This window comes from Athene noctua, chromosome 5 (genome assembly GCF_965140245.1).
Source record: "Athene noctua chromosome 5, bAthNoc1.hap1.1, whole genome shotgun sequence".
In the NCBI taxonomy this organism is placed as follows: Eukaryota; Metazoa; Chordata; class Aves; order Strigiformes; family Strigidae; genus Athene; species Athene noctua.
The window spans coordinates 12,128,963-12,150,412 of NC_134041.1; the positions used below are offsets into that span (position 1 = coordinate 12,128,963).

Sequence of the window (21,450 nt, forward strand, 5' to 3'; positions counted from 1 at the left end):
GCCTGCCTCCCCGCTCTTCCTCCAGCCCCAGCAGCCCCAGCCCACAGCATCCATCCAAGGCAGTCCCCGCAGGGGCCAGCTTGCCTGTAGGCTGCGCGGCTTTATCAGATCGGAGAAGAGCCTGAGGTCTTTACCAGAGATTACTTGTTCTACTAAACAACCATGTTACTGAATACGGAATAATCCCCCCTCAACAGCCAGCTGGGGGTTTCTTTTCCTGCACTGTGGCTATCGTGTTAACACTCTCTCCTTAAAGCACCTTTGCCGGCTGAGCGACACACGTGCTGCCCATCACCCTGCTGGCGTGATGGGCAGGGGCACGCTCTGCACTGTTCCCCATCAAGCTGCTTGCACCTGGCGCATTCGGCTGAGCCACAAAGTGCCGCCCCATTTCAGATGCGGCGTTGCCTGCTCTGGACCCCTCTTGCTGTCCTCCCCAGCCGGTTTCCCTGGCCAGCAGTGGGGAGGTGATTTATGGAGTCCCACACGCACCCGGTGAGTCCAGCTCTGTGCGTTTCAGGGAGATCCATCGCACAGGGAGGGGAGGTCACCGCGTTGCAGGTTTGCTAACCTTGCCCGCTTATTAAAAATGGTAAAAGCCTCCCTCAGGACTCGTGAAGTATAGATCCAGAGAGCTCCATATGCTGTTCCCCTTAATGAGATGTCTGCCTGAAGAGCAATAGCAAAACACACCATCCAGTTCAGGGTCCCTATAGCTAGATGGCCTGGCTGTAAACAGAGCCGTCCGTCTTAATGGGCTATCGTGTAAAAACTTCTCCCAGTCAATAAATCAAAGGGGCTCCATTTATATCATGTGCTGCCTTCGCTATTAGGCTGCTTCTGGATGGCATGTTCTGATACAGAGCTCCCCAGGACCGCCAGGCGAGACCAGAGGCTCTAATGGGCATTTAATTTAGGCTTCCCCTTGCCGATACCCGTGCAGAACTCAGCAGCTGGGGCTCGGCAGGGGATCCCCTGTTGTTTGGGTTGGCCCTGCCGTGTGGGAAAGGGCACCCATGGATCGGGACATGGCCAGCATCGCCTCCCCTGCCCTGCTGAGTAGAAGCCTCTGGTGTACTGGGGACACCTGGGGAGCTGTCAGGGACCAGACCCTCTCTGGGAAGGAGCTGGCGAGCCCCCCTGCTCGTCCGGGAGCAGCAGCAGCAGCCTGGTGCAGGTATTTATTTTTCATTCCCTCCCTTGTGCTGCTCGAATGCCACCGGAGGGAAGTTCCGCTCCAGCCACCATCCCAGGCAGAGATATTAGTCCTCATTACTAATTAAAGGAAGCAGGAGTAATTGACGGATGGTAGATGGCGGGGGAGCTGGTGTGATGAACAGCCCCTGTCCCCGTGCCGGGGACGCATGCTGAGCGCTACCTGTTAGCTACAAATAAACAAACCTGATAAATAATAAATAGTTTGAGAAGAGTGGCCGAGCATTATTTAAATTAATAGGGATTAGAGGGAGAGGCCTGAAAGAGCATTCCTCCGGATGAGCTATCCCCGAATGGGCAGGGACTCATTTGTTGCAGACTGGAGTAAACAAGGAGATGGGGAGGATTCATCACAGCAGGGCCTTGCGGCACTGCTCGGGCTTGTAACAGCACCGCCATGCATTTTCTGGCCACCCCTGTGCCAGGGCTCCCTGTCTCCCTTCCGCCTCACTGGTGTCGCCGGGCTGTCATGGCTCCGGTGCCAGGCTGGGGCACTGGGTGCAGTGGGGCAGCCAGGGTGCTGTGACGGAGCCATGGGGAGCAGGCGCTCGGCTCCAGCTCTGCCGCAGCACAGCTGCCAGTGGGGTCCCATGCTGCGACAGGGCACCCCGCAGGTTTTCCTGATCAGCTTGATGGGCACCTGGGCTGCTGCCTGCCTGCCTGCACCCAGCGGCGCCCGCTGCCAGATGGGATTTGGTCCCAACCAGTGAATCCAGCTGCCAGGGGGTCTCTCCTCACCCCCTGACATTTGGATTACCCCCCACCTAGCCAGGTGGGTGGGTGGGAGGAGGGATGCCGGGGAAGGGGGAGAGGGGAGGGCAGGCGCTCTGCTCGCTATCACATCTACTCCATCTTATCGCCACAGTAATTTGATGATAAAAAATAATCCGAGGCTGGAAAGGAAACATGTGTAGTGGAGTAAAGATTGAATGTAGGTGGATTGTGCCCTGGGGCGGCGGCTGGGAGATAGAAGGAAATGTCCTTCTGTTTGACATACTGCCGAGACGCGGCCCCGCACCCCCCGCCTTGCCAAGCCCTGCCCGCGGCGCGGGGAGCCCACCGGCCCGTGGTGTGGTGGGCAGGAGGGTGCCTGCTGCAGCCCCCTGCCACCTCCTGCCCCTCTGCCTGCACCCCATGTGGCCCCGGCACCCCATGGGGTGCTAGCCCCCACCCTCCCACCCCACATCTCACTCCCAGCGTGCTTCTGATATTTTTTTTTCCCCTTTGGTTATGCTTCACAACTCATTTTATCAGCTGTCAGTAGCCAAATGTCTTTTTTAAGGAGTGGGTTATAGCCACTAATGTACTGAATGCTATTGCACTGGCTGCAGTTAGTGTTCCACGGCTAAATTACTATAATTAATGTTCCACTAGAACTGTTTGTAACAGGCGGCTGCGGGAGCCCCAGGTCTGGGCTTTCACAGCCACTGAATTATCTCTCCTCCCCGGAGAAGGAGCCTCTCGCAAGGGGAGGGCCGAGGTCAGCACTGGGACAGACAGGCATGAGGCGAGCTGGGCTCTGGCGGACGGGGGGCCTGGGAGCCCGTGTGCCCCGGTCTCGGCTGCCCTGCCCCGCGGGCGTGCGGCTGGGTGTGCGGTGGGCAGCGGCGTGCTCCGGGCTGGGATGTGCCACGGCACGGCAGCATCGCCCACCAGCCCAGGGCTTCGCTCGCCGCCCTCTGCGAGTTGCATTCTGAAGAGAAAATGCAGTGCCTAGAGAAGAGCTCCCCAAAACTCACGAAGGGCAGTTGGCGGAGATGTTTCCCCTGTGCCAGGTACAGAACCTCTGCCCACAGCAGAGGTAGACCCCACGTCTGCAGCAAGGCTGCACCCAAAGCCATCCCAGCCCTCCCTGCTCCCCCTTCGCCTCCCAGAGAGGCCAGAGGTGCAGGGAAAAAAAATTTGCTCTGCGGGCAGGGAGGCGCGCACACACCCCTTGTTTCGCTAAATGCATTCGTTCAATACCTGCAACAAACAGATTAGCCGGGGCTTTATCAGGGACAAGAGAAGGGAGAGCAATGTGATAATGGTTTTCAGCAAATCCTCGGGCTGTCACAGATTAGAGCGGCCGCGGCAGGAGCATTATCAGCCCTTTCCTCCTCTCCCCATCGCCTCCCCCTTTGTCTCCTCTCGCCATCGGATTTCTCCAGCCAATCTATCCCGGCGAGAGCCGGGCAGATACAAGAAGAAGTCGGTTTCCATCTGATCCGCGATTGGTTTTTCCCGGCAGCCGATCCGTGTCGCGGCATCGATCCGCGGGCCCCCCCAGCGCTCGTCACCTTGCGTGTCTGGAGAGGAAGGTGGCGGAGGGAAGGGGGGCCGGGGGGGACACGCTTTAAACTTGCCGCGTGCCATTGATCCGCGGGCGGGAGCATGGCCAGGCCGGCCTCACCAGGCAGGAGGGGCGCGAGCCGCCTGCCCTCATCAGAGGAGTTTAAATGGCTGTGACCTTCTTGTTAAAGGAGAGGAATGGCTTTGGAGGGCTGGCGGGAGGAAGGCCCCGAGCCCCCATCCCCGGGGAGGGTGGCTGGGAGCTGCCCAGCCCTCACTGTCCCACTGAGGGGCAGCTCGGCGAGACTGGCACCAGGGCACTGGGAACCTGCCAGGAGCCCTCCTCTCTCAGAGGGGACACCCACTGCACCCGCATCCCCGTTTCCGCTCCCTGGCTGTCTGTGCCACCCCCGTCCTGGCTCTGCAGCTTGCCAGAGCTTGGGGCAGAGGTGTTGTCAGGTGGGAGCCGTTGGGTTAACTCCGATAGGTGGGCAGCTTTCTCATGAGACCTGAAGCTTCAGAGGGGTTGCTTTTTACTTCTGGAGGTTGGGGACAAGGCTGCTCTTTTTCCTGGTGGCTATGGCCAGGGCCTGCTGAGGGCTGCCTGCAGGCAGCAAGCAGCCCCAGGCATAGGGGTTTGTGGAGACACCTGGAGATGCTCGGAGGTCACTGCCAGTGGCCATGGCTGAGGCCAATGCACAGGGCAGTGCTGCTGCACCAGGCATCCTTGGGGTCAAGCTGAAAAGTGCCAGTGTCACCATATGTGCTGTCTGCCACCCCCCTGTACCCCTCTGCCAAGCTCCTGCCTGGGTAGAACTGTGGCAGCTTTGCCTCAACTCGCCTTCCCTGGCTCACCCAAGGGACAGTGTGCAGGTGGGTGGAAGGGCAGGAGGGGATATAACAAGTAATGGCCCCAAGTGTAGAAACAGTGTTAATAAAGTGTATTTCACTTTTAATTTTGGCATATAATGTAATGATCTTTTTTAAGGCCCTATCATATTATCTGCATGACTAGATTATTGAGTCTTCATCATCTCCAGATAAATTTATGACCAGGATGATGCTTGGAATTTATTATCAGTCAATAGAGCTCAATACTGTAACAAGGCGTGTAATAAGATATACATATTTAATGATCCGGAGTAAAACAGCCCCGCTAATGGGCAGGATGAGACGGAGGCTGGAGCGTTAATTTCTATCCCCTGCCCCTTTCCGCAGGAGCCTGCACCGTTTAGATGGGACGCAGCCCCAGGGTCCTGCTTGTTGCCCGGCATGGGCTGGGAGCCGGGCCCAGCTCTGGGGGATGCAAGGGGGCACAGCCCTCGTGCCACTGTGGCTGTGAGCACGTGCTGCTGCACGTAAGCATTACTGGGAAGGCACGTGTACCGGCCGGTCCCTGCGGGTGATGGGCAGGTCCATCTCACACATAGCAGACGGGTGTCTCTGATGTGCCTCTGCAGATCTGGTTGACATCCCCGTCTGCACCCTGTACGGACCCGACACACGTCTGCCTTGTGTGGCTCCCTCCAGCCTGGCAGTCTTCAGAGGCAAGTCTTGCCTCTGGGATGGTGCAGGGATCTTTGGCTCAACAAGAGGAGCCGAGCTGTGGAGCTGGAGCAGGTGGATGGACTCTGTCCCCACTGTGAGGATGCCCAAAGCCCTTGGTGGGGACAGAGTCCTGCACAAGCTGCGCTGGCGGTGCCATCGGGGCGGGATCCCCCGTGCTCCCGCTCACCCGGCTGTGTCCCCAGTGGGAGAGTGGCCAGTGCCGGGGTGGTCATGCCACAGGGAGGGGGGCAGGTCTTTGTGCCAACGCACCCCGGCCCCACATCCAGCCTCCCGCAGATGGAGTTGTGTTGAACATGGACCCGTCTCCCTCGCCAGGTTATATTTTGAGCTGCTGGCACTGATTTTTCCAGCCCTTTGGGATGTTATTAAATTAGTTTCCTAGGACTTTTAATAAGCACTTTTGATGCCTTTGAAGCATGCGGCTTTGTGGGAAGATTACAGTCCCGCATCCATCTCACTGGGAGAGAAACAATGGCAGCAGGGCTGGTGTTTGATCTCTCCTCCAGAAGGCGAGAGAGGGTTTGTGTGAGACAAAGAGGTGAGCTGCTGATTTGGAGCTAATGTTTAAAAATAGGTAGGTCTCCCTCCAAGATAAAGAGACCTGCCCTTCTCTGTGTAATCGCCTGCCTCTGCCTCGCTGGACCTGCAGAAACACAGCTCGCTTTATTTGAAGGCTTCGAGTGCGGCGCCGTGGTTTGATTCTGGGTCCTTTTAAAGCAATAACTAGGCCATCTGACCAAGCTTTAAAGAGCAGAACTTTCCATTAGGACTCGCCACACACTCTCAGCGGCACTGGAATTGCATCCTTGCCTTTTATTTCCTTTCTCTGACATCCCGTGTCACTCATAGGCAGGAGAAACTCAGCTTTATAAACTCTCTCACTTCTCCCTTGAAATTTCTCCCTAATTAGGGTCCCAATCCCAGTGGTGGGACTGGGTGTCAGAGGCTGGACATGGAGCAGAGCCAACAGCCAGGCGTTGGCGGGGGGCTTGCAGTGCTGAAATGTTCTGCAAAACCCCAGAGTGATTTGACCTTCTGGTGCCCTGAATAAACCTTCCACCAGAGTAGGGCATGGCAGAGCCATGGCAGCATGTGCTGGGGATATGGGAGGCAGGGACACCTGCACCGGTGCTAGGGACCAGCAGGAAGGCAGACCGAATCGTTCCCTGCAGCCTGGGGACGTCCTGGGCCCCAGCAGCACAGTCAGGGGTAGGGAGACAGCATCTCCCACGTCTGTCCCTGCAGCTTCCACACAGCAAAACCAGAGCCACCGTCCCTGCTATCCCTGGCATCCGCGTGCCCAGCCCCGATGCTGGCTCTGGCAGGGACCATCAGGTGCATTACACACCACGAGCTCCCAGCTCCGGCCAGGCATGCCTTCGCCGCGGGGAGAAAAGGCGTCAGGGGAGCCGAATTCCCTTTATCTGTGGATAACTACTGCTGCCTTTAACAGCCTGGAATAAACTAGCCATAAATATCGTGATCATAAGTGCAACTCTACACTGAACAGAGGTTTTAACCTTCCCTGCGGAGGATATCCAGCTCTACATCACTGACTGCTTCCATCCAGCCGCACGGCCAAAGACAAGCACTAGGTGAGCTGTTTGGAGCAGCTACATCAGCTACCAGCCAGATCTCAGCCCAGTCGAGCCCCAGTCCTTGCCCCACTTTTGGGGTAGGACCTCCCTCCTGTTCTCAGGACCTGGCTGCTGCTGCCATGTGTCCTGCCAGAGGGGCCAGGAAGGAGCCATCCCAGCGCACGCTGCCTGCCTGCCTGCCCTCTGCCCACTCTGGGGTGTGCAGCAGGAGAAGGGGTGATGGGGCAGCCTGGCAGTGCTGCCTGCTCCCACCACTGCCCTCAGGACGCCAGGGGCCCGCTCCAGGGGCAGCGATGGTCCTGGCTGTGCGGGCAGGACAAAAGCAGGGCTGTGGTGGTGACGGGCTGTGGGCTGGGCAGCATTGCTGCAGCTGCATCCTGGCTCCCACCCATCCACTCCCTGGACTTCTCTCTTGCTGGCAGTGCTGCTGCTCGCTCACCTCCCCTGCCTGCCCCATCACCTTCTGGCAGCTGCCTGCAACCCTACAGTCTGCCCAGGACAGACCAGGAGATGAGGCGGTTGCATCAGCTGTGGCCCGTGGGGCTCCCTCACTGCACTTTGCTCCAGCATCTCTGGCTGTGGTTTGAGAAGCGCCTGTGGGTAGGGACCTTCCATCCGTGTAGAGAGGGGCAGGCGCTGGCCTGGCCATCCCCAGCACCCAGCACAGCTGGAAGGAGTCAGTGCCCAGAGCATCTCTGCCCTGTCCCATCCCCAAGTCCAGTCGGGTGTCCCCAGGCACCCCAGCCCCAGCAGGCAGAAGCCCTGCTGCCCTCTTTCCCCTGCTACCATCCTTTCCTCCTCTAAGGAAGCGCCAGCGGTGGGGCCCCTGGTTTACTGGGCTCCTGTGGGCACCCACCTCTCATTCCCATTCCCACTCCCACCCTCATCCACAGACCCCTGGAGAGGGGGGTCCTGAGCCACCAACTTCTGCAGGAACTTATCCCTGTCACCTTGTCCCTGAGCCAGGCCAGGGGTCCTGTACTAGCCCTGGAGCAGGGAGGCAGCTTGCATCCTCCCTGCACCTCACCAGTGCCCCGCCGTGACTTTATTTTGCACAGCGACTTTCAGGCGAACTGTAAAACACTCGGACGAGTTAAATAATACACGACAGTGTACGGTATAAATTACAGGAAGCCAGCGGTGGAGCGACATTGTATGCTGAATAAATTAAAGGCTGCGTGACTTACAGGCGAGATTGATCTCCTGCCGAGCATTTTGTTTAGTGACGTGCTTGTCATAAGGGAGAGCTAATTACGGGCGCGGAGGCACGCAGCCCCGATGCTGGGGAGTACAGCGCAAACTGGGCTCCCGAATGTCAGCGGGGTCCCCTCACTTCCAGGATTTGCTCTTTTTGAGGCCGGTGACATGCTGGGCCCCTGCTAGCCGGGTGGAAGCTGTTTCCTCAGGGCCATACAGCTCTGTCGCAGCCCAGGGCAAAGGAGCGTGGGGAGCTGCCGGTGTCTGAAAGTGGATGCCCTGGTTTGGAGGACAGAGATGGCAGCAGCTCTGGGGTCTGCCCTGGGCAAGGGCTGGTGTGGGGGCTGCCTCGGCAGCAGGCTCACGGGAGGATGGAGATTCCCCAACCTGAGCCTGTTCCCAATGGAGCAGAGCCACGCAGGAGCGCATCCTTTGCTCCTGTGGCTGATCAGAGCCAGCGCTGCCTCCCCTGTCCTCAAGCCCTAACACCGCTCACAAGGTGACGCAGGGACTGGCTAAGCAGCAGACCTGAAAGCTGCAGGGCTGATTTGGGAGCTGCATTGTCCGAAAAGGCAAATCCTTGCCAGAAATTAGGTAGGGCTCTTGTAATAGCAGGGTACTGCCATGAGCCACCAGAGGAGGGGGTGGGTCTTCTTGAGGACACAGTTTGTGCTGGGTAATCTTGTGCAAACCGTGTTTTACCCACAGGGACACAAGAGTTGGGTGAGAGGCTGGGGTGCAACCAGGCAAACTTGTGGCCAAGTTTGGAGGCTCATCCTGCTGGGCTTTTCCTGTGGGCAGCAGTGCAGGGATGGCTCCCGCATGGCGTCACCCCTGCCAGGGGAGGTCTGTCCCCACCGCCTGCACAGCCGGGCGGTGCCACGCAGGCGGCATGTGGCCGGCGAGGCCGCGGCAGAGGCTGCGTCACGGGCCCGGTGGAGGGGAGAACTCCCTGGGCTGCTGGCGGCCGGAGGCTGTGCTTCGGCCGGTGGGATGTGCTGCCCTCCGGCTCGGCCAGCTCGGCGGCTGTCTGTCACTCCGCGGGATTATGAGTAGTGAGCGTAATGCATTGGCGTATGAATAGGGTTGTCTGGCTGATGGTGATGTATCGTTTTTCATTACTGCCTCTCAAGCCCTCCCTGCTCCACGTGTGGAAATTCTATTTATTCCCTAATTTGTAAAAATTCCCTCCTTATCTGATACCAATCAGGGAGGGGTAATTGGCTCTCCAGGGCTAGCGGCTGGGGTCCTGATGAAGAGATATGTGTGTCTGCTCCGGCTGTCCAGGCACCCTGCCCTGCTGCACCAGCGACACGGGCCACAATTAATAATGATTTGCAAATGGCAGACAAGCAATAACGCAGAAAGATGTCCAGCCAGCCTCCTGCCCGCCCCTTAATTTCCTTCTGTAATATAAATGGCACAGGAACGAAAATCCAGCGCTATAAATTCTGAAATTAGTTATTCACCATAATAAATGGTTCCCTTTTTGGTGCACGTCCCCCCCATCCTTCTCCCCTGACCCCCCCCCCCACTCTCTCCTCCCCTCCCACCCCCCTCGCCCACTACCTACTTCATTTGAGTCCTAATATGCAAATGCTGTAATTTAACGGGATGGTGAAGTTGATTTTCATGTTAACTTAATTACTTTGATTTATGAAGGGCTGGGATGCAGACACAGCTCCATCTTTACCCACCTCCCACCCTCACCCCTCTGCGGTCCCACTGACCCGCCGCCTCTTTTCCCTTGTCTTCCCTTTTCTCAGTCCTCCCTTCCTCTTCTTCCCCAAGTTTAGTGTTTTATTATCTGCCTTTAAGTGGACATAAGTCCTCACGACAATCGCATGATGCGGAGGACAAATTCCCCGTCCTGCCTTGTTTAATCGTGCCTGGATAATGGATGTATAATTGACTCATTTGAATGCTTTTGCCTACAGGAGTGCAGAGCATTAAATGTTTGATTGCCTTAATTTCCAAACAGATCATTATCCCCTTCTTACCCGCTCTTAATAAACACTTTATGAGGATTTTTTTTGTAAAGGAAAAAAAATCTCCACTCCTCGTACTTCTCTGAAGTGATAAACTCTAATTAAGTCTAATATTTAAAAATATGGTAATGGTGACTTGTTTGAATAAGTGGCCTGCATTTCCATAATTTCATTATTACGTAAAACACGCTAATTATTTGAAGTGTGCTTATTACTAAAAGAGAAATCTCCTTCTAATAAAGATGAAATTGGCTTTTTTCCCTGTATTGCCATGCACGCCGCTCCCCTTCCCTCCCGGCCGGTGAGCAGCCGCAACCAGGAGCAGGGCGATGGTGGCACTCACTTTGTTTGCCCGGGGATGGCTGCTGGCCTGCGAGGACGCTGGATGTGCGGGGACGGTCACAGGCACTGGCAACACCCTGTGCCGCCCTCGGTCCCAGCAATGTCAGCATCCTTTGAACTCGTGGGCTCCAGGAGCTGTTGGGGATGGTGTGAGAGAGCTCAGCCCCAGCAGCCCATCCCCTCCAGCCAGGATGCCCCTGATATTGGGGTGCCTCCTCACGGCATCGCCTGTGCCAGGCCATCTGGCAGCGTGCAGGGCTGGTGGGTGTCTCGGCAGCGGGGTGTCTCGCAATGCAGTGCCCCCCGCAGTCACCCAGACCCAGTCGCCCTTCTTCCAGTCGCCAGTGAAGGGGACAGGAGGAAGTGGCCTGTCACCCATAGGGTGATGGTGGCCAGCCCGGGCCAGGGAAGCAGGTGCCTGGGGTGGCAGACTGAACACTGAGATGGGTCCCCTCGTCTGCCTGGCTGCTTCCTCGGGACACCCAGGTGTCACCTCCCTGCAGATCTGGGAACTGACAGAGTCAGGCCCTCCCCGCTCCAGCCTCCCTGCCAGGGTGAGCTCTGTTTGGAGGTTTCACTGACCTTGGTGTGCAGGGGGTGGGACAAGCAGCCCGTCCCCCCAGGTCAGGGACAGCAACAGGTAGGGGGAGGACGAGTATTAATTGTGTCCAAACCCTCTTTAGAGCTCATGAGGGCCCTCAGTGTTGGGGCAGGCAAAGGAGGCACTGGGATGAAGTCAATATAAAACTAATTTTCTTTTCTTCGTGAAGAAATGAGGTGTGTGGCAGTAACGTAATTGCAGATAATGAGGTAAGTTATTCTTAATATTCTGCACGTCGCTGTCAGCTCCACCTAATATACCTGCCGGCTGTGCGGGGCACGCAGAGCCCCTTGCCCCATGTGCAGGATTATGAGGCCATTCGTTTGGGAGCAGCCCAGAAGGACTGTCCCCGACATCCCCATAGCTCCCTTCAGGCTGGGAGCTCTCTGCTTTGCCTTGTCCTTGTCACTGCTGCAGCCAGGCATCCCAGTGTCACCATCTTGCCCATGTCATGGTGGGGATGGGTACAGACCAGACACAGCTCCCTCCCGGCTCCAGCACAGACAGGGTGAGCAGCCGCAAGAGCCTGGCTCTTGCCCGTGATGGCTCTGTGCCCTCCTGGACACTTGCCCACACAGGGGCAGCAGCACAGTCAGCCAGGGGGAGCACAGCACCCCCTTTTGTGATTGTCAGGGACTCCAGCAGAAGTGCCGGGCTGCGCAGGGACTGCAGGGCTCCTGCTGGTCACAAGGCCACCTGCTGTCACCCGGGGTCGGGGGAGACGAAGGGCAGTGGTGGCTGGGCGGTCCTGTTTCCGCTTTGCAGGGAGCTGTTATACAAAGGCAGCAGTGATATTATTCATTAACAGTAATCTGCCATTAGAACATTGACAAATGGCCCCTCGTCGCCTGAGCATCAGTTCTTGTACAGCCCATAAAGCATGGGGACAGTTTAAATATGGACCTGCTCAGCTCGGGCCGGGGGTGATCTGTCTTCCCGGCCATAGCACAGGTGCGGTGGGGCTGCCTCCAAATGAGCACATTTAGGGGGGCCCTGTGCTCCCCCAACCACCCGCAGCCTGATGGGGCGGCCGCCAGGATTGAAAAGCTCACTCCTTGCACCGCAAACGTCTCGGCCCAGCGCACGGCGGTCATGGTGGAGCTCGGCCCTCCGAGCTCCCATGGCGGTGGCGTCCAGGCGTCTGGTCCTGCGGGGAGGCGGAGCGGTGGGGGCAGTGCTGCAGGCGGCGTGCGTGGGGACGCGGCGTGCGTGGGGACGCAGCCCCTTCCCTTCTCCCCAGTGCCTGGGGCGGGTGCGGAGGTCATGCTCTCCCTGGGTGGGCATCGCTTCTCCTGGCAGCTGTTCCTGCAGCATGGACGCATCATGCCCAGCCCGTGGGCCAGCCTCCTGCTGCCAAAATCCTTGAGCTCGTCCTGGGTTCGCAGCGGTGCCCCTTTGCAGTGGCCGGAGGGAGGGCGAATGCTGAGTGGTGAGCCCAGCGCTGTGGGCTGAGGGGTTTCTGCCTCTGTCCCTCCAGAGGAGCTTGGTGGGAATGTCCATCCCCCTCCAAGGACAAGGGCAGCCAGCAATGCTGAACGACAGCAAACTCCAGCCCTAATTAAAAGAGGGCTTCCGCTGCCCCACACACGTGCTCGTGCCGCTGCCCTTTTGGCATCACTGTGGCGAGAGCTTGGCAAGACATGGAGAGGGCTGGGCTGTGGGTGTCGAGACAGTGCAGCATTGCAGTGGGTAATGCTAAAACACCGTGTAGAAGGGTTAAAACCCAGCGGGGCTAAGCCAGCCAGGATGAGGGCAGGTTGGGGCGGCACATTGCCCTGTGCTGCACTGGCAGCCTCGCGGAGGCAGCCGGGACCCAGCGCCCCAGGGTGAGCTCAACCCTGGCCATCCTAGGGCTGCTGCGGGGGCACACGGGGTGATGCTCGGAATCAGCACGACAAGGCGAGGGGCAGGGAGGCAGGGCAAAGCTGCCGCGCCGTTTGCAGGAGGCAGGATAACCCCGGGCTGACCCCTTTCACACACACCACACAACACCCCTAAATCAATTGCATCTTATTATTACAATATCAATATACAATATTCCTACAATAACACCATTGATTTTCTACTCAGAGGCTGCACCTAAGTCTGTTTTAAAGGGGAGGGAGTTAATAGTGCCCTCATTAAAAATCTATAGATTACCCCCCACCCCCAAAAAAGAAAAAGCAGTTTATATTCATTAGGGCTATTGAATATAAAGTAATATGTTTGTGTAGGACATTGGAGTAATGTGATAATCCGTCCGCATATCAGGGAGAAATCCACTTAGCAACCCTGTCAGCTTGACAAGAAAAATGTGCCCATAAAGTCGGGAATACATTGAGGGAGCGAGCGCGAGGAGAGCAGGGGCGCGCGTGTGTGCGCGCCTGTGCGGCACCCGCAGAGCCGTGCCGGCCGGCGGCGCGCGGCCACCTTCACCCCGTCCCCCTGCACAGGCCTGGGGACACAGGCGGGCGCCCCGATGGCCCCTGGAGACATCCAGGGCTGGGGCGGGGTGGGGGTGTCGGGGGTCTCTGCACCCTGCCAGCCTCTGCGGCCCCAGGCAGGGTCACCCTGATGGGCCAGGGTGGGGGGTGCCAGCCTGGGTGCTGGGGCAGCCCCGCTGTGGCCATGTGCCCCCCAGGGAGAGCCGGGCTGGGGGGTGGGGAGTGGGCAGGCCTGCCCGCACCCCCCTGCCTGCCTCGGACCCCGCTTGTCCCCCGCCCCGTGGTCACCTTTGCAATGGATTAAGCACTGAAAGAGCAGCAAAGCAATCCTGTTTGCGCTCTCTTAGGCTGTCAATTGCCATTTTTGTAATAGAAATTCCTTTCACAAGGTAACGACGGCCAGATTTAGAGGATTTCATATTGCTAATAATTCCCCAAACAGCCATCTGACTGTGTTGTTTTAAAAGCCGCTTAGTTTTTTGCTTTGGAGTTTATGAAAATCTCCCACTCTAATATCCCGAGAGCCAGCCTATAATTGTGTTATTAAATCAATCGGAGCGGATTACATTGTAAAATCAATAGATGGCTGTAATTGCATATTAGAAAGTTGTTCTGCTGTTGTTGATTTTTTTTTACATGGATAATTATAATAAGCGTGTTTACCTTAGCACTGATTTGGAATGAGTTTCACTAAATGACTTATGACGAGCTTGGTGCTCCCGCTGCCTGGGGGCCGTGGCATCGTTTGGGACAGTGAGGACGATGCTGCTGGTGTGGGCATGTGGGTGGCACTGACCCACTGGGGTCCCACTGGCTTTGCAGGGCAATGGCGCAGAGCCCAGGGCAGCTCCCGGTGTGAGAGCACATCAGGGCTTTGGGGAGACGGCTGGTGGGGTTCAGGAAGCAGACGGTGGTCCTGCGTGTCTCCCCAGGGACCAACTTGGGGGTCCCAGGAGGTGCCAGTGTAGCCACTCCCCAGGTCTCTGTGCAGTTACTATTTCAGCAATAGCCAAGTCCCAGCAGCCCATGCCGAGCAGGGCCATGCTGCGGGCAGGGAGGTGGGCAGCGGGATGCCCGGGAGTGGTGAAGGGCAGTGGCCAGGGCTGTGCTTTCACATCCAAGCCATTCGCCTGCCACCCGCCTGATGCAGCTCAGAAGCCAGGATTTGCTTTGTTGTTACTTTTTTGGGGGACCAGGCCAGGGATGGGGGTATATTGGTCACAGATGGTTGTGCTCCCCCTGCCTCGGTTTCCCTGGCTTTCAAGCCACCATTTCTCTGTTAGGTCCCACTGGAAGCTGGCCCCAGGGGCAGGTCTGGTGCTGGTTTCCTGGGGGCTCAGCTGGCTGGGGGGTGAGATGGCTGGAGCAGGGGGTCCTAAGGATGGTGAGGGCTTTGCGTGAGTGGGAACAAGTGGCAGTGGGAGCTGGCCCTGTGGCTTGGCGAGGCAGAACACCCATCATCTCCAGGGCCCTTCTGGAGCCATCAGTGACGCCTTGGCCAGCAGAGAGGACAGGCCTCTGCTCATCTCTGCCCCGACATGGGGCTGGGGACACCTCTCCTTTGTCGGGCTGTCCTCATGCCCAGCTCCCTGCCCCTGGCACGCCAGTGAGCGGAAGGGGTGCCAAAGAGGGCCGGCGGGGGGACATTCAGGAGGCACATGGCTGTGACAGGGACGTTACCTCTCTCACTGCCAGCCATCAGCCAGGAGGGTCCCCAGCAGCTCAGGGCAGTGCCCCAGGGAGCTGCACGCGGGGGAAGCCCCCTGCACCTCCAACCAGTGCTGGGGGACGGGTGATGGCTTTGCCACCGGGTCACCATGCACCATGGGGCTGCTGGTATGGCAAGGAGCAGCGAGACGGCCTGGCAACCCCGTCCCTGGGGGCAGACGCCTGGCAGCAGGGCAGCACTGCCCGTCTGTGCAGGGCCCTCAATCCGGCACGCGGCTCTGTCAGCAGGCAGCCTGCTGTCTCCTAGACAGTGAAATATGGCCACAATTAGCCCGGATACAGTTCAATTATGATAAACAGCGTTTGCACCCTTTAAGCCGTGATTAAAAGGCCTCCTCCCGTTGATAGAGAGACCTAATTTCACATTATTATCGCTGTAGCTTGATTATAAAGCACTCCCTGGATTTACAGTTGGGAGATGGATGTGGAGGCTTCTTTATCATTTACACATCAGTAATGATGCAGCCTTCCCTCCACCACAACATCCATCCAGCAGCAGCGAGGAGAGGGGGGCCCTGCCTGCGCCCCCCCCTCCCGGGGCACCCTCTCCCCGTGTCAGCCGGGCCCCGCTGCCACACGCAAGTGGGCAAAGTCACCCTTACGGTAACAGCTTGATAAATGGGCGGGCGGTAATGAAATGGAGACATCAAGGCGTGGGGCGAGGAAGAAAGAGTGGTAATCGGAACGAGTGGAGCTGTCCCGAAACGGAGGGGAGCGGGAAGAAGGATCGCCTCTGCGCCGTGTGCTGTCAAGGGAGAAATTACACATTTACTCTTGCTTTTTCTTAAGGAGACGGCCCTCATAGATCAAAACATGGATTTACAAGCCAATTTTCAACATGAAATATAGACACCAGGAATCAATTTAAGCCCAGCTTCTATTTTAGCAAACGGTGCCTGAGTTTAGTCCCAGGTAAATAACACCAGCCGGAGCCTTCCCCCTCCCCGGCTTGTCGCCCCGCCACTGCTCACTGTGGCGGCCGTGGTGCTGCCGGCACCCACTTCGGCTGCGGCCCTGCCCCGGGGACGGCTGTAGTTTGCCGGCTCTGCCACCCGCCGCTTGTCAGCTTGGGGTGAGCGGGCATGGGGCAGCACCAAGGGCTGGCTCTGGTGGGGACAGGGACAGGGACAACCCCGAACGGCAGCGGTGAGCAGAGTGTCAGGTGCCACACAGCCTCTGTCTGAGGAGGGCGAAGGGAAGGAGGGGCCCCTCCTTGGCTGTTGGAGTGCAGCTCTGGCATCCCCGGCTATCCCCATCCCAGTGCAGGGACATCCCCTTTGCTGGACTGTGGCACCAAGGGCCAGGGGTGCTGGAAGAGGAGACTGGGGTGACCAGCACTGGGCTTGCAGGGAGGCAGCCGCTGGCCCAGAGCTGAGGGCCAGCATGGGTCCGGCTTGCAGGAACGCTGCCTTCCCCATCCACCAGCTCCCTGCGGCCCGTGGGGCGACCCCAGCCTGGAGGAGGCAGGGATGCGCCAGCCAGCAGCCTGGGCAATGCCACTGCCCCAGGCAGGCCTCCGGGTCCTGGGCATCGATCCATCCCAGTGCAGTGTGGGGCCGTACCGGCAGATGGGTGGCCAGCACTGGAGAGCTCGGAACCCCACACACACCTCACACCACTGCAAGGCATTTGGGACAGAGTGCCTGGACTGGTGGGGACACAGGGGCTGTGCCTAGACCTGCACGGTCCCCCACATCCCCCTTTGGGGGGGGCCATGCAGCCCTGGGTCTCGGAGCTAGATCCAGCAGCTCCCAGTCAGATCAAGGCCCTAACCTGGCATCTCTGTGCTCTCTCCACAGACGACTGTAAGAACATCGCCAATATCATGAAGACACTGGCCCATAGAGGCTTCATCTTCAAGCAGACCTCCAAACCCTTTTGATCCCCGAGGCAAGCCAGGCAAGGGCTGCATGCGCCCGGCGCCGGCGAGGCGGGGAGGACGGGCTCCAGCATTTAAAAAAAACGGCAACCGAGGCCAGAGGAACCGACAAAAAAATCTCAATTTCAGCTGTTAACTCCAGTAGAGGTTGTATATATGGGAAGGCAAATCTGTGTAGACCTGATGTGACTCCCTCTCTGGGCTGCTCCGGACATTATGCCATGCTAGCGGACAGCCGCGTAGGGCGCTTGCACCACATTTTAGACTCGTAGTTTGTTCTTTTTCTTTGGCTCCCGATTTCCGTCCCTCCCTCCATACCCCACCCCGTCCTCCCTCTCCCACCCTGTAGCCAGAGCATCCCCCCCATCTCCTCCCTGGCATGGGCCGTCCCCGCCTTCCCTTCTTCTTTCTTTTCTCTGGTTTTGTTTTCAGGCCTCGATGGCTGCTGCAGCGAGGCCGGCGTGTGCCCGCGCCCGGGCAGCGCTCATGGAGGCTCAGCAGTGTCGAGACGGCCCCTCGCCCTCCCCGCCAGCCCCCCCCTGCCTCTCCCCCGAGCGCCTTTTCCCCTTTTTGAGTCAACACTAACCCCTCTCTGACTCCTGTATGTGACAAACGCGATCCGTCTCTTTATGTTCAAGGTGAAGTGCCTGTATTCTCCGCTGCAGAGCCCCTGGCAGCCCCACCGTGGGCTGCGGGGCCCCGGAGGGCTCCCTTCAGTGGGGCGGGGGCCCGGCGGGTGGGCAGGCGGCAGGAGGGAGGTGACAGTGTCCGCGCAGAGCCCCATCCCGTCCCCTCCCCGTCCCCATCCCATCTGCTCGTGCCTCTTGCGGGGATGGGTGGGATGCCCAGCCCTGCCCCGGCCTCGCCAACCGATTCCAGTTCCACCGGGACAGGCCCGCCGCGGCACCGCGTCCGTTGCCGGCGGTGGACGTGCCAGCGCGCGCTGGCCCCGGCCCACAGGTACCCGAGCAGGGGAGCTGCAAATTGCCCCAGGCCCCTGACCCCGCTCCCCTCCAACCCCATCTGGCCCCCCTCGGTTCCCGAGCTGAGGCTTTCCCCCCACCCCACCCCCCCCCTGCGAGGTACCCCTCGCAGGTCCCCGCGGACGCTCAGCAGCAGCTGGCTTGTTGCCTGAGAGAGTTGCCGAGCACATCCCCTCTGGCTGGGTGGGCTCCCAGCCGGCCAGGGCAGTTGGGGGGCAGCCGTGGGGCAGGCTGAGGGCGCACGGCCCCCCGGTGTCACCCAGCCCCAGGGCCCTGCTGAATGGAGCCCTCGTCCGGGTGCTGACCTGCAGGGAGGCTGCAGCCCCGGGCCCGTGCGTGCATGGCCTGGAGCGAAGCCGGTGACGGCAGCCAGAAGGGCAATACAGGCACTGAACTTGGCGGTACATGACTGCATGGTGTGTGGTGTTCCAGTTAAACCAACCGATAATGCAAACCCAGCATTTTCATTGTCTAGTTATTCCAATCCTTGCTGTAAATGTGCCACATGAATAAAGTTTGGGGGTAAAGGAGCCCGGGCTGTGCCCATGCATGTGCGAGTGTGTACGGGGGGGGCAGAGGCAGGGCTGTGCCGCCTGGATATGCAGGAGCAGGGTGCCCCACCAGCAGGGCTGCCCTCCCTGGGGTACGCACCTCACCATGTCCATGCTCCCCAGAAGGGCAGAATCTTGGCTGTGAAAGAGAGCACTGCTCCGCTCTCCAGCACAGGCACCACAGGTGGGCCCAGCAGTCTCCTCCACCACCTCACCTTTGCTCATGCCCCAGGACAGCTCTGCCCCGCACATGCCACCAGCCTGTCCCAACATGGCTGCAACCATGGGTGCACCCCAGCACAGCCTTCTGCCCGGTGCAGGGTGACAGCCATCACCGCGTCCCACTGGCATCTGCCACCCCACCCTACATCCTGGCACATTGTATCCGCACAGCCGCTCCCGCACTTGGAGCACCTCCCCTGGGGGCTGGAGCCAGTGCGGCTCTGCCCAGGGCACCTGCTCTGCCCCAGGCTGCAAAGCCAGGACATGCGCAGCACCACGATGGGTGGGAGCTGCGCCCAGCCACACAGGAACCACCACCACATCCAGGTGCCCAAGGGAGCTGCCCGGTGCCACCAGGTGACAGGGACGCTGCAGCTGGCATGGAGGGGGCAGCTCCTGGAGGGAAGGGGCAGACCCTGCCCACTTGCTTCAAGCAAAGGTCATGGGGGTTTTAATGGCTCCCTCCGTGCAGCCCCTGATCAGCTTTATTGACCTATTTTCGATGGAGTCGTCTAATTAGTTTTCTATGAAAACTAAGAACTTGGCCTTTGCCCTTTACTCCTGCAGGCGAGAATGTGACTCAGAGGACGTTGTCACGGCAGATCGATCGCCAGTTACACTTGAAAGGCAGCGTGGAGGGGACACAGGGTGGGCAGCGGGGCAGCAGCCCAGAGCGGGGCATACAGCCGGGGCCACCTCTGCCCAAGTGCACAAACCCAGGCTCCCATCACTGGATTCAGCATCACCTCGGCCCCTCAAGGCCTTGCAAAATGTGGGGACCAGGGACCCCTCGCACCACAGACTGAAGCCAGAGGGGTCCACCTCTGCCTTGGGCAGTGCAGCAGGAGGAGAAACGGCCTGACAACAAGTGCTGGGGAAAACGCAAGTGTTTCCCGGTGGGGGCATGCCCTCACCCAGGCGAAGTGACGCTTGCAGGCGTGGGGCACGCAGGAGCCGCTGGAGGAGAGCAGCTACACCAGGGTCGGGCCTGTGGGGTGCTGCAGGGAGCTCCCCAGCCCACTGCAAGCAGCACTGCAGCAGTCTGGAGAAGGAGCTGCAGCAACCCCCATTGCAGCGCTGCAGCAGAGGCAGGCAGGGCTACCAGTATGGCTACTGGCAGCCAGCCTGCCCGCAGTGGAGGTGAGACAGCTCACACCATCACCTGCTCCATGTGGGCTCACCAGGGCTAATGATGACTCTGCTCCAGTACAAGAGATGGGTTCTGTATTTACAGGGATGCTCCCAAAAATGTGGCATGTTAAAAAAAAAACAAAAAAACAAAAAAACCAGAACAAAGCACAGCTAGCGCTAGCGGCGCAGAGCAGCCATGCACGGCCCCGGGAAGAGCAGCAGCCCCCAGCAGAGCCCAGCGCGGCCCTGGGGCCACCCTCCAGCACCTGCTGCAGGTGCCCAGAGGTCAGACGGCTCCAGAGGTCCGATGGGGCTGTAGCCATGGTGCTGTGCAGGGGATGGCTCCCACTGTTCTTTGGACAGATGTATCTTTTGCCCCAGCAAGGTCCCCGTCCTGCCCCACGGCTGCAGGCAGCCAGCTGTCCCTGGGGATTCTGGGGCAGGACAGCACTGACCCTGCACAAAGCTCTGCACCTCCTCCTCAGCCGGCGCAGGGGTCTCACCGCTTCTTCACCTTCTTGACAGAGGAGGAGCTGGAGGCCAATTCCCTTCACTTTCTCTGCTCCAAGAGGGAGACAGGAGACAAAAGAAAAACCAGGATCAACAGGTGGGAGTGCTCAGGTCACAGCAAACACACCCACCTGGGCCAGGGCCTGTCCCAGAGCCGGCCATGAGGCTCCAGTGCCACTGCTGGCCATGCCTGATGGGTCACACCACCACATGCCCACTGATGGCAGAGCCAGGTCCTTGCATGATGGGAGGGACATCACTAATCCAGCAGTGACGAGGGGCTGGGATGGCACCCTCGCAGGGGATGTCACCTTCCTGACAGACAGAGCTTTGGGACAGTCATCTTTGCAGTGCAGGGCCTGGGAACGAGCAGGAGAAAGGGGCCAAGCTCTGCAACAGGCCAGTGGCCCCAGGAGCCCCAGCCAAGCAAGCTGGCATGCAACAAGCCCTAAGGACCACCAGACAGGGCAGAGCCTGGAAATGCTCCTCAACCATCCAGACCTGCCATGAAGTGGCCCAGGAGCAGAGCAGGAGACTGACAGAGAACAACAGCTCCTCAAAACAAACACTTTTCTGGTCAGCACGCACCAACGCAGCCAGGCAGGGCTGGGGGGCTCCGGTGAGCCTCACCCTTCACAGATGAGGTGTCAGGGCCAAATCTGGCCCTAGAAAAGATGGAGCCATTCACAGCAAAGGGGGAACACTACCCTAGCCCCATTGCTGCACTGTGGCCAGGCTGCGCTAGGCACTGCACGGATGCTACAGCCAAGACCACAGCGGGGTCAGCACCCAAAGCCAGGCTCTGCGTGCAGGGTGCCCCAGGCATGCCAGAGCCACCAGGTGCCCTGTGCGCGGGGTGCCAGAGCCCTGGGGTCCCTGCTGCATGGCGCACGATGGGGTCCACTGTGGGCGGCGCACTGCAGGCAGTGGCAGAGGCCGGTGAACACGCGTTGCACAGGCAGGGTGACTGCGGTCAGGCCCCCGCCGAGCCCAGCCCTGCAGCCAGCCCCTGTCCCCAAAGGCCTGCAGAGCCACTGCCTGGCTGGCAAGCACCCAGGGGATGACCCACTCTCCGCAATAACCAGGCCTGCGCATCCCGGCCCCTCCAGCCCTGGCGGTCCCACAGGCGTGTGCTCCCGGAGGCAGTACGCGTGGTGGGAGGCCCCGCTGCCTCCCCCGGCGGGAAGGCGGCCCCCAGATCCCGCTGGGCGCTGGGCGGACGGCAAACAGAGCATGGAATTT

At 59.2% G+C, this 21,450-nt stretch overlaps 2 protein-coding genes across 8 annotated transcripts in view; one reads left to right on the plus strand and one right to left on the minus strand.

Annotated features, from left to right (window-relative positions):
- Positions 1-18,324, plus strand: part of ERI3 (ERI1 exoribonuclease family member 3) — a 136,440-nt gene extending 118,116 nt beyond the window's left edge. For all 3 annotated transcript variants that reach the window (XM_074906338.1, XM_074906340.1, XM_074906339.1), the window contains exon 8: positions 16,732-18,324. In XM_074906338.1, the coding sequence (XP_074762439.1) occupies positions 16,732-16,814 (83 nt within the window). In that variant the 3' untranslated portion in view covers positions 16,815-18,324. The remainder of the gene's footprint in view (positions 1-16,731) is intronic.
- The window catches only part of DMAP1 (DNA methyltransferase 1 associated protein 1), a 40,523-nt gene continuing 32,375 nt past the window's right edge, over positions 13,303-21,450 (minus strand). For 3 of the 5 annotated variants that reach the window (XM_074906332.1, XM_074906333.1, XM_074906334.1), the window contains exon 11: positions 13,303-15,175. In XM_074906332.1, the coding sequence (XP_074762433.1) occupies positions 15,017-15,175 (159 nt within the window). In that variant the 3' untranslated portion in view covers positions 13,303-15,016. Of the gene's footprint in view, positions 15,176-15,198; positions 15,678-18,458; positions 20,258-21,450 lie in introns of those variants that run through there. The other 2 variants (XM_074906335.1, XM_074906337.1) reach the window with 2 other exon arrangements.